A 14,215-nucleotide genomic window follows, 5' to 3' on the forward strand; every position below is an offset into this window, starting at 1 on the left:
CAGGTCCTACCTGACAGACCGTAGCTTCTTGGTACAGCTAGGTGCCTTCTCCTCTGCTAAAGCCCCTCTTACCTGTGGGGTTCCCCAAGGCTCTATCCTGGGCCCCATCCTCTTTTTACTGTACATACTGCCCCTAGGTTCAATTCTCACTAAACACAATATTCCCTTCCACTGCTACGCCGACGATGTACAGATATATCTGCCTCTCAAAACAAATGTCAAACACTCACTACAGCAGTTGATGGACTGCTTGATAGAGATAAAATCCTGGCTGAGCAAAAACTTCCTCAACCTCAACGAGAGCAAGACTGAGGTCATCTTTTTTGGACCCCAACCTCCAGCCTCTCCGGTTGATATTCTGGGCTCTCTCAAAAAAAACATCCTCCCCTCTGTCATGAACCTTGGAGTGACCTTCACTAGCACTTTAAAATTCGACAAGCAGGTCAGCACCGTAGTCAAATCCTGCTTTTTTTAAATAAGACTATTGGCCAAGACCAAGTCGTATTTATCTTGTAAAGATCTAGAAAGGGTTATTAACGCCTTTGTTACCTCAAGACTGGATTACTGCAACGCTCTGTATGTGGGTATGGACCAGGCCTCAATTAGACGCCTGCAGCTAGTCCAAAACGCAGCTGCACGTCTTCTGACTGGCCACAAAAAGCGTCACCACATCACCCCAATTCTGGCCTCACTACACTGGCTTCCAATTCGGTTCCGAATTGATTTTAAAATCCTTTTATTTGTTTTTAAAGCACTAAATGGGCTGGCTCCGGCCTATATAGCTGAACTCCTCCAGCGCTACACCCCAGCCAGAGCTTTAAGGTCTGCTGACCAGCTGCTGCTGGTAGTGCCCAAGACCCTCCATGTGAGGTCGGCCCAGACCCTAGGGGTTTTTAAGTCAACACTTAAAACTCACTTCTTCTCTCTGGCCTTCTAGTCAGAGCGGAGCACGACTCCTGACATTTCCCTGTGTTTTTTATATTTCTGTTGTAAATGATTGTCTTTTATTGTGATTGTAGTAAAGTGTTTTTATTGCATGTACAGCACTTTGGCTCGACCAAAAATCGCTTTTAAATGTGCTTTATAAATAAAACTTGATTTAATTTGATTTGATTTGATGCTGTTTGGGGGCCCTATGCAAGATGCTGTTTGGGGGTCCTAGTTTTTACAGTTTTGTAACTACAATGGGGGGGTTCCGAAGCCTTTGAGAGGATCTGTGGAGACGCATCAATCTGTTACATTTTAACCCTCCTGTTGTCTCCGGGTCAAATCTGACCGATTCACTACTTTCATCAATCATAACTTTTTTGTTTTACATTCGATTGCATTAAGGCTTCATGATATCCTTCACAGTAGACATTTGAACATATCAAATTGCTGATCACCACTATCATTGAATTTTGGATGATTTAGTCAACTTTGTAACACCCATGGTGTTCCCGGTCAAAAATGACCACCATAAAGAAAAGAAATTAGTAACCATCCGGATCAGATAAGACACAAACACCCACACACCCACACACACACACACACACACACACACACACACACACACACACACCACACACACACACACACACACCACACACACACACACACACACACACACACACACGCACACACACAGAACGTCACAGATCAATGCGGCTCATTTGCCTAATCCTCCCTCAGGGACTTATTCTGGTGAGAACGTGATCTACTCGGACAGTTCCAGGGACTAAAGAGTTCGGGGGGAACTAAGTACCGGGGACAAGTACCGGCTAACTTAGTGTGAAAGCGGCTAATAATACATTAGCATCCTTATGTTTCTTCTCTTTCTTTCCAGACACACACACACTGCTTTTGGTGAGGCAGGCTCAGATGCCTTTTGATGAGACACAATTAGTAAATGAGTGGAAAACATCATTATTCGCACTCCATCTATTCACCCTGATATAAGAAGGGGAAGCAAGCTGTTACAGCAGTGAAGAACAGGTGGAAAAAGTATGTTCTTTTTCTTACTCTTAAGCATACAGTACATTGACCTCCCTCCAAACTTGCTGCAGCACCTCTTTTCACCCTCGTCGTTTACGTGCCTATATGACAGGAAAACCCAGACCACATTCTAGTCTGACAACTTTGAGCTGTACTCCGCCACTGGCCAGCTAAAGCACGAAAAAAGGAAGAGAAACCACCTATTTGCTTCGACCAGAGGCAAGCAAGAATCAAGCTTAAACTTTGAGAGACGACCACAACAAATGAAAGGTGAGAAAAACGAATGTTTGTGTATTGTTATACAGTACCGTGGGAATTTGAAAAGTAATCCGGATGTGATTTACATCTCTTCGTGGAGGTCCCTTTACTTTTTCTTTAGCTTTCTTCTCGTATCTTCCTGTCATTCTTTTTCATGTTGTGCTGCTCTGGGCTGCACTCTAGAAAAAACTGACATGTAAATACTAGTATATACTGCAATATCTATTACAATGTGAAAAATCAAATGGAATGAAAAATAAATGGATGAAAAATAAAAAGGTCAAATTGTATGGAAAAAGCTATCTTTCAAAAACAAAACTGTATGTTTGGACTAGGCTAAGTGTTTGTCTGAAACAGAGATTATAGGGACCTACAAAAAGGAAGTTAGTTTAACATAGTCTTAGTGTCTTAAGTAAGTAAAGCTGCGCGATAGATGTAGTGAAATCCAGACAAATATTTGCTTTCCACTATTTGCTTGCTTCACCGACGTCTTTCAGACCCTGCAGGTTTTTTTAACTATAAGATGAATTGAACTACATCATTTGTTGTTACGTTTACAAACACAACATTTTTGAAATTTATTTTTAAGGATCAAGAGCGTTGACCAAAATATGCAGAGAGTCAGAGATTTAAAAAAAAAAATTAATAGTTTAGTATCCCACAGTCAAATCTGTATGAGCACATTGTTCTTGTTACTTTCTATTTTCACTTTACTTTTCCACAGACGATATGGCTGCAATAAACTGATCAAGGTTCAGCTTTATGTCGTTAAACATTACAGGGTTTGAAGTTCAGTTTGTCTCCCTTCATGCACAGAACATGTTCAAACTAATATTTAAACATTCTGAATTATTATCGTAGAAAAGGGGAAGTCATGTTGTTGTTATGCATTTGACATAAAACTCAAGAAAACGATCTCAGCCCATAAAGGAACACTTCCTCTTTGTAATCTTTCGGTGGGTGACTTTCTGATTTTAGCCTGTGCAGACCATTTACATGCACCAAAACCTTCATGCAGATAAGGTTAATTGTATTAGTTGCTTATATTTATTTCCGAATGATCTGAATCTTCAAAGTAACTAATACTGTAACAGCAAACTAAAGAAATAAAAATGGAAATCTAACTTATACTAAAACTGCGTCTGGGTCACCAGTAAGCATATCTTACGCAGGTAAATATTGGGTATCACTTGACAATAAGACTACCCTGATAAAGGGTTTACGAATAGTTTGTAATTCATTTATTAATTAGGTTGTGAACACTTCATAAATCCTTAATAAGCTTTTATAAGACATAAGATAAACAGGGCAACTGTGACCAGTTGCTTGCCAAATAGTGAGCCCACATGTATCTGTACTGCTAAGCCTTATATTGGCTACCTAGCTTACTTCATCTTCTTCATCAGCCAGCATCCTTGGTATCTGTTGCTCACTAAGTTGATTCCCCCCCATCCATCTTGATGTTTTTGGCATCTCGTATGACCATCTATGAATGAGTTACTAACATTTATAACTGCCAAAAGGGAGCCTTATTTTAAAGTGTAAAACACATTCCCATGTATTAATGAGTTACTAACATTTATAACTACTGAAAGGGTGCGTTGTTTTTAAGTTTAATACACATGTCCATTTATTAATGAGTTATAACATTCATGCTTACTTAATACACATTTTTCACATGACATGCAAAGTAAGATGCAACAGAACCAAGCAAAACATTTTATTCACACATGAAGAAAATCAGGACTCAAAATAATGACTATTTCGTACTGTATGACTGATACACATATTATAAATGAAAGACTTGGTAAGACATAATGGTACTCAGACTGGAAAGGCTTTGTGTATATCCTTGAAAAAGCGTCCAAGCAGTCCATCAGGGCGAGCAGAGCCAAGCCAAGATGACCATTCAAGAACCTTGAGGTGTTCCTCCAACAAACGTACGGTTTCCTCTCAGTCTACGGACATGTCCTTTGATGGTCGACCATGCTCTTTCTATATGTTGGGTATGACTGCCGTCTGGGGGGTCACAAACCACCTGCTGTGGCTTATGGTGTAGTGGTTGTACCCCACGTTACTCAGCACTCTCCTGTATGCCCTCTACTCATCACTAATAATGCTACTTCCTGACTTAACATGCCGTCTAATCAGAGGGACACGGTGGCATCTTGATCCTTTCTCCACTAGTTTCAACACTAGTCTCCGCCTTTTGTCTTTAACTCCCATCATTCCAAAGACCCATTTCTTCCTTCTTCAGGTATGTCCAAAGCGTCCTCATGCATACAGTAAACATTGTTGCACATCATGTTTCAAAATGTCATACTTGTTTATTAGGTGCATTGTATAACAACATTTAAGGATAATTATACAGTAATGGTCCATATTGATTATATTTTTGTATTCTCTTGTACAAGAAAGCCCAGTCTATAACTGCCGAACATAGGAACTGGGTACAGTACCTTCTCCCAGACACAAATACTCAAATAAAATAGTTTACTTTATCAGTATTGGTATTACCAATGCTTACTATTTATTTGATACCAATTTGGTAATACAATTACCAAGGTTTGGGTTTGTTCGTCCCTAATTGATGCATAACTTTAACGGACCGTCTACACAGCAGCGTTAAAAAAATCTTGGAGGTGGGCGTATCTGAAGCTTGAGGATTTTTTGCGAGCAAGGCACCAACAACCAATCACATGAATCTCCCGCCCGCGACATACGAAGCAAAAAAGCCCGAAGTAAACTGGATATAAACTCCCCAAACGGGCGAAAACATACCACTGTCTCTGCCACCTCCCTCCATGCCTGGCTCCTCCGGTTTGTATCCCGGTAGGTAAATAGGGTCTGGTCATAAAGCACCGGGTGATTCCCTACCGCTAATTTCTCCTCCATGTTTTGGAATATGAGGAAATGACCTGCGGTATGTCTCTCCCAGCATACACGCGGTTTGATTGGCTAGAGCTTGAACTGTCAGATTTGTGTACACAGGATTTGATTGGCTGACGCTTCCACCTCAGCCTCAAAAGTTGAACATTGTTCAACTTTGATTGTTTTAACTTTCAATTATGATGCGCCGGTGAAGATGGCCGCATCGTCTACGTGCTCCTCTCCAACTTTGCCCATTTTCGTATTTTGTACATATTTCATTTACTTTTGCCGTTTTACTTTTAACATGGTTCGCAACATGCTAGCCGACCGCACCTACTCTGCCATACAATATAGCAGAGAGGAACTTTTCCAATTGCGAAACTTCGTGGACAATAATAACCCTCCGACAAACAATGGAGATTCACCATGGCTACCTGTTGCTGTTCTACCTGAGAGACGCAAGAAGAAGACAAAGCGGGGATGCCGGGCCGGGTTGCTGGTCAGACTGAGAAAACGAGAGAATCGGCCCCCTCTTCCGAGTATTCTTCTGGCTAATGTTCAATCCATTGAAAATAAGCTAGATGAACTCAGAAGCCGGATTGCTTTTCAACGGGACATTAAGAACTGTAACGTGTTAATTCTCACTGAGACTTGGCTCAACCCCGCTATCCCGGACTCCGCTATTGTCCCTGACGGATTCTCTATTTTTCGTCAGGACCGGACTGCTAACTCGGGGAAAAGTAAGGGAGGCGGTGTGTGTGTAATGACTAACAACAACTGGTGCTCAGATGTGAAGATTATTTCATCGGACTGTTCCGCACATCTCGAGCACCTCATGATCTCATGTCGGGCCTTCCATCTGCCGAGGGAATTCACATCTGTTGTGATAACAGCAGTGTATATCCCGCCGCAGCCACTCGCCGACAACAACACGGCACTCGATCAGCTGTTTGGGTTTATTGATAAAACCGAGACTTCACGGCCAGATGCGGCGTTCGTTGTGGCCGGAGATTTCAACACCGCCAACATGAAGAAGGTTTTGCCAAAATATTACCAACACATCAACTTCCCGACGCGCGGGGGAAACATACTGGACCATGTTTATTCCCCTTTCCGGAATGGATATAAGGCTCTCCCTCGCCCTCCCTTCGGCAAATCAGACCATATCTCACTACTGTTGTTGCCTGCGTACAAGCAGAAACTTAAAAGGGACAGACCGATAACAAGGACAGTACAGCGATGGAGCGAGGAGTCAGATGAGGCACTGCAGGATTGCTTTGCATCTACGGATTGGAGTGTGTTTGAGGACAATAACATCAACACACACACGGACACTGTCATCTGCTACATTGGGAAATGCATCGATGACTTGGTACCGAAGGTTTCTGTACGGACATTCCCAAATCAAAAGCCCTGGGTAAACGGTGAGGTGCGCGGCAAACTGAAAGCGCGCACTCTCGCGCACACAGCGGGAGATTTGGAGGAGTACAGGAAGTCTAGGTATGATCTCCGGAGAGCAATTCAAAATGCAAAGAGACAGTACAAAGACAAGGTGGAATCTGACTTCAAAGGCTGTAACACTAGGAATATGTGGGCGGGACTAAGGACAATGACTGACTACAAAGGAGCAGCGGGGGGTGCTGCGGGAGTGTCTGCGTGCGCATCTCTCCCAGATGAGCTAAACAGTTTTTTTGCACGCTTTGAGAGCAGCCAGGCTGTGGAGGTACAGGAGCTACACTGCCCTTTTGTTTTAAATAGGGCAGATGTGTGTAAATCCTTTAAAAGGGTTAACCCACACAAGGCTCCTGGACCTGATGGCATCCCTGGCCGTGTTCTCAGGGTGTGTGCAGTTCAGCTGGCAGAGGTGTTCACAGACATCTTCAACAGGTCCCTGCTGCAGTCTGTAGTCCCCACATGTTTTAAACACTCCACCATCATTCCTGTCCCCAAAAAGACAATCATCACCTGCCCCAACGACTACCGCCCAGTAGCACTCACCTCCATCATAATGAAGTGCTTTGAGCGGTTAGTCAAATTATTCATCACCTCCTCCCTCCCTGAATCTCTGGACCCCCTGCAGTTTGCCTACAGAGCAAACAGGTCCACAGACGACGCCATAGCCCTCACCCTCCACACTGCCCTCTCACACCTGGACCCGAAGAACAGGAACACATATGTGAGAATGCTGTTCATTGACTACAGTTCAGCATTCAACACCATTGTGCCCTCCAAGCTGGCCATCAAGCTCAGAGACCTCGGGCTCAACAGCGCCCTCTGTGACTGGATCCTGAACTTCCTGACGGGCAGACCCCAGGCAGTGCGGGTGGGAAATATCACATCCTCCACCCTGATTCTCAACACCGGTGCCCCTCAAGGCTGCGTGCTCAGCCCTCTCCTCTACTCCCTGTTCACCCACGACTGCGTGGCCACACACAGCTCCAACACCATCGTGAAGTTTGCTGATGACACGACCGTCATCGGCCAGATCACAGACGATGACGAGACGGCGTACAGAGAGGAGGTCGAAAACCTGACATCTTGGTGCCAGGAGAACAACCTCCATCTCAACATCAGCAAAACAAAGGAGCTGATTGTGGACTACAGGAAGCAGCAGGGAGAGGGACACGCCCCCATCGCCATCAATGGGACTACGGTGGAGAGAGTCAAAAGCTTCAGGTTCCTTGGGGTCCACATCACTGAGGACCTGACATGGTCTCTTCACACCACCACCACCATCACCAAGAAAGCTCGACAGCGGCTCTTCTTCCTCCGCAGGTTGAGGAGGTTCAAAATGGATCCCAGGATACTCTGCAACTTCTACAGGTGCACGATAGAGAGTATCCTCACTGGCAGCATGACGGCCTGGTACGGCAGCTGCACCGACCTCGATCGTAAGGCTTTACAGAGGGTGGTGAAAACTGCACAGCACATCAACAGGACGGAGCTGCCATCCATGGAGGACCTTTACTCCCAGCGGCTCAGGAAGAAATCACTACGGATTATCAAAGACCCCCATCACCCCAGCCACAAACTGTTCTTTCTGTTGCCGTCTGGCAGACGTTACCGCAGCATCCTGGCAAGGACAAGAAGATTCGGAGACAGTTTCTTCCCGCGGGCAGTGAGACTGTTAAAAAATTGAACTGTTGAAACAACATCAAACATTCAACTGCTACTCAGTAGTATGTATCTAATACCTAATATATATATATCATTCCAATAACTTGTATATAGACTCATACTGCACTATTCCACATCATAACTTTATTTCATTTTTATAACTATTATTATTTTTGTATTGCTCATGCTCTTATTGTTATTATGTAATGTTATTATGTTGCATTGTTGGAGAAGCCTGTGACATAAGATTTTCAACTGCATAATTACTCTGTAGCTATGTCAGATTGACAATAAAGAACCTTGAACCTTGAACCTTGAACTTTGAATCCTGAAAATCCTGAAAATCTCCGCTCGCCTGCCCACAATGCATTTCGGCGAAAAGTGAGGGAAAGTGACGTCACCCCATTCAAAGTGAATGGGCAGAAGCGTTTCAAGATTTTTTTAACGCTGCTGTGTAGACGTTCCGTAAGGCTTAATATAACTTAAAGGAGAGGTGTCATGGCCATTTCCACTGATCATAATTCCATTGTTCAGGTCTACTAAAATAGATTTATATTGTGCATTTCTCCAAAATCACATTGGTTTCTCATACAGCATCTCTGTAAACTACGTGTATTCACTGAATTACCTAATTATAAACCCTTTATGAATCCTTTATAAGGGTAGTATTTTCGTCTTTGTTCGGTTTATTTTCTTGTATTCCAATAATACACATATAAAGAACAATGGTTTCACCTTTCACCTTTCCTGTGTTCCTCCTGGTAAATACCATATGCTCAAACTGGTGCCAATCCCACCACCTCGTGTCCAATATATAATTATCAGTATCAGCACTTCCTGCCCCTGATTGAACTCCACCTGCTTCCCATCCCATTAGCCTCACCTGTGCCCCATTATCATCCCTCCCCCTGTCTATTTAGTCTGCGTCCACATTCCCCTCAGTGCCAGTTCGTCTTAGTTATTCCTAGCGTTCCATCAGTGTTTATTCCTAGTATCTTGATTCCACGTGTACCTGACCCAGCTTCGTGTCCTGACCCTGTTCCTGCCTAATCCTCGTCTGTTTTGGTTGCCTTACTGACTGATCTACCGTGTACCGAACCTCTGCAATAAAGACCTTTTTGCAACCTACGCCTCTGTCCCTGAGTCATGCTTTTAGCCGCTTTCACAATAAGTACTTTGCCGCACTTAGTGCCCCGGCACTTAGTACCCCAGGGCACTAAGTACCAATCGCGTTCACACCGGAATAAGTTCCCTGAGGGAAGATTACGCAAATGAGCCGCTGACGTCACTTCTTCTTCTTCTGCTTTGGGTTTACTGGCAGGCCGCAAACAACTTCACGGCGTATACTGCCACCCGGAGTCCCCGGCCGGAAGTCCCCGGAGTTGGGGACTGGCTTCAGTAGAAGCTGCTGGGACTCCCAGCAGCTTCTACTGAAGCCTTCAGAGTAAATCGCCAGAACGCCGACACCTCCTCATCTCCACCGCTCCCATGTTTTTTTTTGTGTTGCCATAAGTTGTTCTCTCTTTGTTGGTGCGCTGGGCTAATGCTAATGCTAATAATGCTAATGCCAGCAAATACAATGGCGGCTTCACAAAACTTTTCCGAGTTTTACGGGGCGTGGTTTGCAATTCGCCCAGCCAATAGAAATTGGTACTTTTTTGGTACTTTTTTGGTACCACCTCTCTAGCAGGCACTAAAAATGGGGGTAAAAGTTCCCGGCACTTAGTACTCTTTTTGGTGTGAACGCAACATAAGGGGTACTAATGGAACTAAACGGGAAAAGTACGGGGTAAAAGTACTCCGGTGTGAACGCGCCTATCGAGTCTTCTACTGGTGTTCTCTCAGTCGTTACAGTAACCAACTGGACTCTTTGCTAAAGTGGATTGAACTGTATATATTAGCCGCGTTCACACCAAGTACTTTGCCGTACTTAGTGCCGGCACTTAGTGCCCCGGCACTTATTACCCCAGGGCACTTAGTACAGATTGCGTTCACACCGGAATAAGTTCCCTGAGGGAAGATTACGCAAATTAAGCCGCTGACGTCACTTCGTCTTCTTCTGCTTTGGGTTTACTGGCAGGCCGCAAACCACTTCACGGTGTATACTGCCACCCGAAGTCCCCGGCCGGAAGTCCCCGGAGTTGGGGAAGGCTTCAGTAGAAGCTGCTGGGAGTCCCAGCAGCTTCTACTGAAGCCTTCCGAGTATATCGCCAGAACGCCGACACCTCCTCATCTCCACCGCTCTCATGTTTTATTTTGTGTTGCCATAAGTTAGTCTCTCTGCGTTTGTGCACTGGGCGAATGCTAATGCTAATAATGCTAATGCGAGGATAATAAAATGGCAGCTCTACAAAACATTTCAGAGTTTTACGGGGCGTGGTTTGCTATTCGCCCAGCCAATCAGAACTGGGGCACTTTTTTCCCCCAGGAAAGTACCATCTCTCAGCAGGCACTAAAAATGGGGGTAAAAGTTCCAGAGATTAAGTGCTCTTTTTGGTGTGAACGCGACATAAGGGGTACTAACGGAACTAAAGGGGAAAAGTACGGGGAAAAGTACTCCGGTGTGAACGCGGCTATTGACTCTTTTCACCACACACTGATTCTGACTGGCACCCCATTTTATTAAAAGTAGGTCAAACCCGCTACAAAGTAGGAGAGGTGTCATGGCCATTTCCACTGATCATAATTCCATTGTTGAGGTCTACTAGAATAGATTTATATTGTGCATTTCTCCAAACTCACATTGGTTTCTCATACAGCATCTCTGTAAAGTACGTGTATTCACTGAATTTCACTCTCTGCCTTTAACGGCTCGTTGTAGCTCCAATAGCTCCAGCCCCCACCCTCCCTGTGAGCACAGTGTGCTCTGATTGGTCGGGACGTTGTGAATCGCGCTGAGCTCCGTGGAGGTGTTGTTTCCTTGTTTAGGATACATAGCGAAACACAGCCAAACTCATCCTGAGCACACACAAACTCCCAGTCGAAGTAAAAACAATAAGTGTGTCTTGATATTGAGTAAGAAAAAGGTTGATAAACGCTGTGAGAATGGGTCTGCAGAGAGAATGGGTCTGCAGAGAGAATGGGTCTGCAGAGAGAATGGGTCTGCAGAGAGAATTTCGCCGCGATCCCAACTGTCTGTTGTCAGCCTGCAGCCAGGGAGGAGAAATCAGCAGAGCTGCTTGTGTGTGAGGAAGTCCGTGGATTGGTCAATTTGGACCAATCAGCGGGGGCTTAACGTAACGGCTCCGCGGACGTAACGTAACGGCTCCACGGATTGGTCCATTTCGTTCCGCATCATGTCATGCCGTACCCGGAAGAATCAAATGGGCAGTGACGCATCTCCAACGAGGCGTTTTGGGGAGGTATTTTCTGTGTTAGAGTTTTACTCGCTACAGGGTGTACTTTGAGGGTTTGTGACTCTGCACACCGTTTACATGCAGAAAAACCTTCAAAACACACAAGGGGACGGGTAATAACTGGAAAAGCATGACACCTCTCCTTTAAGGTATTCACTATAATCTGTTCAATGTTATCTGACTCTCCAGATATGAATGAAAGGCCATGTTTTTAGATTTGTTCACGCCTTCTTATATTTAGTTATATTGCCTTTTGAAAAATAAAGATAATTTTGACAATGACAATTGTTATATAGCAGTGTATTTTTATGTTTAAAAAATGTCAGGAGGGACGATGCCCCATGGGCTTATTCACATTATCAAATCCGGCCCTCTTTGAAAAAAGTTTCGACACCCATGATCTCTAGAGAATTCTAACAGATATTAAGGCTGCCACTTCTGGGTCATTTCCCTCAGTTAGGAACGCTCCAAAGCAAAATTGACAATTCGACCACAACCAAAGTCTAAAAAGCAGCACATAAATCAACAGTATTTAACTTGTTTCTTTGTTTAATTTTTAGTTCATCCAAAATGAGCCAGTCATCAACTGAGGAACCACCTGAGTTGAATACGTGGACCAAAGAGGACGTCCACCACTGGCTGATGAATGTGGTCAAAGTTCCTCCGAGTTGTGCCGATTCTTTTCTGGAGGAGGAAGTGTGTGGAGAAGTTCTCAATGAGATTGAGAAGTCAGATATATTGAAATTTAAAATACCACACGGCCCCGCTGTCAAAATCTCCCATTATCTAGAGAGGCTTAAGAAAGGATCACAACATGAGTCCCAGTTCCCAGCTGAAGTGGAAAACTGGACAAAGGAGGAAGTGGCTCAGTGGTTAGTGGGGCATTTGAAGGGCGATGGCAAAAAGGCTGAACGATTGCAAGAGCAAGAAGTGTCTGGAGATTGTCTTGTTTGCTTCGAGGAGCAGGATTTCCTGCATCTGGGGCTAAAGAGGGGTCCCGCTATCAAGATCCTGAAGGAGCTCAGGCGACTGAGAAATCAAGAGTCAATGCCACCATCCAGAATCAAAACTTTCTTTATGGGCAAAAACAAACAAGCAGGCAAGAATCTGCCAATGGAGAGAAAGACAACTGAAGTAACATTTCAGGTTTGTTTTCCAGTTCATGAGAATGTTGTTGTTGTTTGAGCGGTGTGAGAAATATCGGCTTCTTCCAGGTTCAACTTTAGTGCTTTATTTTTTCATTTCTATTCTGTTTTTTTCTTCAGAATCCAGCCCCGTTGATCAAGGATACCCTGGATGGGCTTTCGACAAAGGATTTCAACCATTTTAAATTTGGTCTGGAGCATTACACAGACCCTGAGTGCACAGCAATTCCCCTGTGCAAACTGGAAGGTAAAGACACCAGTGACATCGCTACAGCAGTGACCAACAACTACGGACCTGACAAGGCTTTACGCGTCACACAACATGTTCTCCGAGATATACATCGGCGTGATCTTGCTGACCAACTGCAAAGCCACATGGGTAAGAATGTTTCTCCCACTCTCTTCACACAGTCCTGTAGGCGTCTTTCGGTTTTCTAACCCAGTTGAGATTTAACCACGCCTACTTCCACATTGACGTAGCTTTGCGCGACTGCATCACGGATGGAAAACGAAAACGACAACCCCATGTTAACAACATCAAGTAATATCATGTATACTCTAGTTTGGGTAAATGGGCCGCTAAAAATATGATCAATTTAGTATTTATTGGACCACAGTTAGTTAAGCACCTCTCTGCACGGTTCCTCTTCCTACTTCCCTTTCGAATCATAAATCTATCGATTAGATTTATGATACGAAAATTATAAAAGTAGGTATGCATGTGGAGATTATCCGGCTGAACAAAACGTGCATTTATCAAACAGGTTCGTTTTCCACAGATCTTATTTTTTACAATATTCCAAAATCCTATGAAGAAAACTCATTGCTTTTTTGTCGAGGGAACCCATGTGCAGCTTACTTAGGGGTCGGCCTAAAAAAATACGTCATCCCTGCACAGCTAATAATAACTGTGATCATCTTTCACGTTGAAAATAGCACTTTTTTCATTGATCTACTTGAAAAACATGCTCTATGAAGCGACTGTAGCTGGGTTGGAAAAAAGGATAGACACATGTGTTTTCCAAATGTCAGTAGTATGCATTCACTGATGCAAATCTTCAGCTTTAACTCAACAGTCTGATTAGCTTTGTATCGTTATTGATTTACTTTTATAGAATTCAATATCAGTTACTCTACTAATTGATTCATAATTTAATGCTCATACAGGTTTGGTGGAGGTCCGCCAAAAACCTTGTGTCGATGAGGACAAAACAACGCAGTCAGACTCGTCATGCGTGTCCGGATCTGAATTCACATCGAGAAAAAATAAAAAAATAAATAAAAAATCTTCCTGTTTTAATTTTAATGGTAACTTAACATTGTTTAAGTGCTGTTCTCCATGATTTAGTCCATTTAAGGAATCGTACCAAGCCATGCATTAGTGATGTCATACTTTTGACATCATAATTATTGTCATAAGTGTTAGACCAAAATGTCTTAAAGGTCTCCTATCATGCAAAATGCACTTGTTGATGTCTTTTATACATCAACATG

The 14,215-nt window shown here is 43.8% G+C and overlaps 1 protein-coding gene across 4 annotated transcripts in view; it reads left to right on the forward strand.

Annotated features, from left to right (window-relative positions):
- The window catches only part of LOC117497111, a 28,811-nt gene extending 14,596 nt beyond the window's left edge, over positions 1–14,215 (forward strand). For 2 of the 4 annotated variants that reach the window (XM_034149002.1, XM_034149003.1), the window contains 3 exons: positions 12,137–12,722; positions 12,842–13,100; positions 13,889–14,215. In XM_034149002.1, the coding sequence (XP_034004893.1) occupies positions 12,137–12,722; positions 12,842–13,100; positions 13,889–14,064 (1,021 nt within the window). In that variant the 3' untranslated portion in view covers positions 14,065–14,215. Of the gene's footprint in view, positions 1–2,166; positions 2,245–12,136; positions 12,723–12,841; positions 13,439–13,888 lie in introns of those variants that run through there. The other 2 variants (XM_034149004.1, XM_034149005.1) reach the window with 2 other exon arrangements.

This window comes from Trematomus bernacchii, unplaced genomic scaffold (assembly GCF_902827165.1).
Source record: "Trematomus bernacchii unplaced genomic scaffold, fTreBer1.1, whole genome shotgun sequence".
Lineage (NCBI taxonomy): Eukaryota > Metazoa > Chordata > Actinopteri > Perciformes > Nototheniidae > Trematomus > Trematomus bernacchii.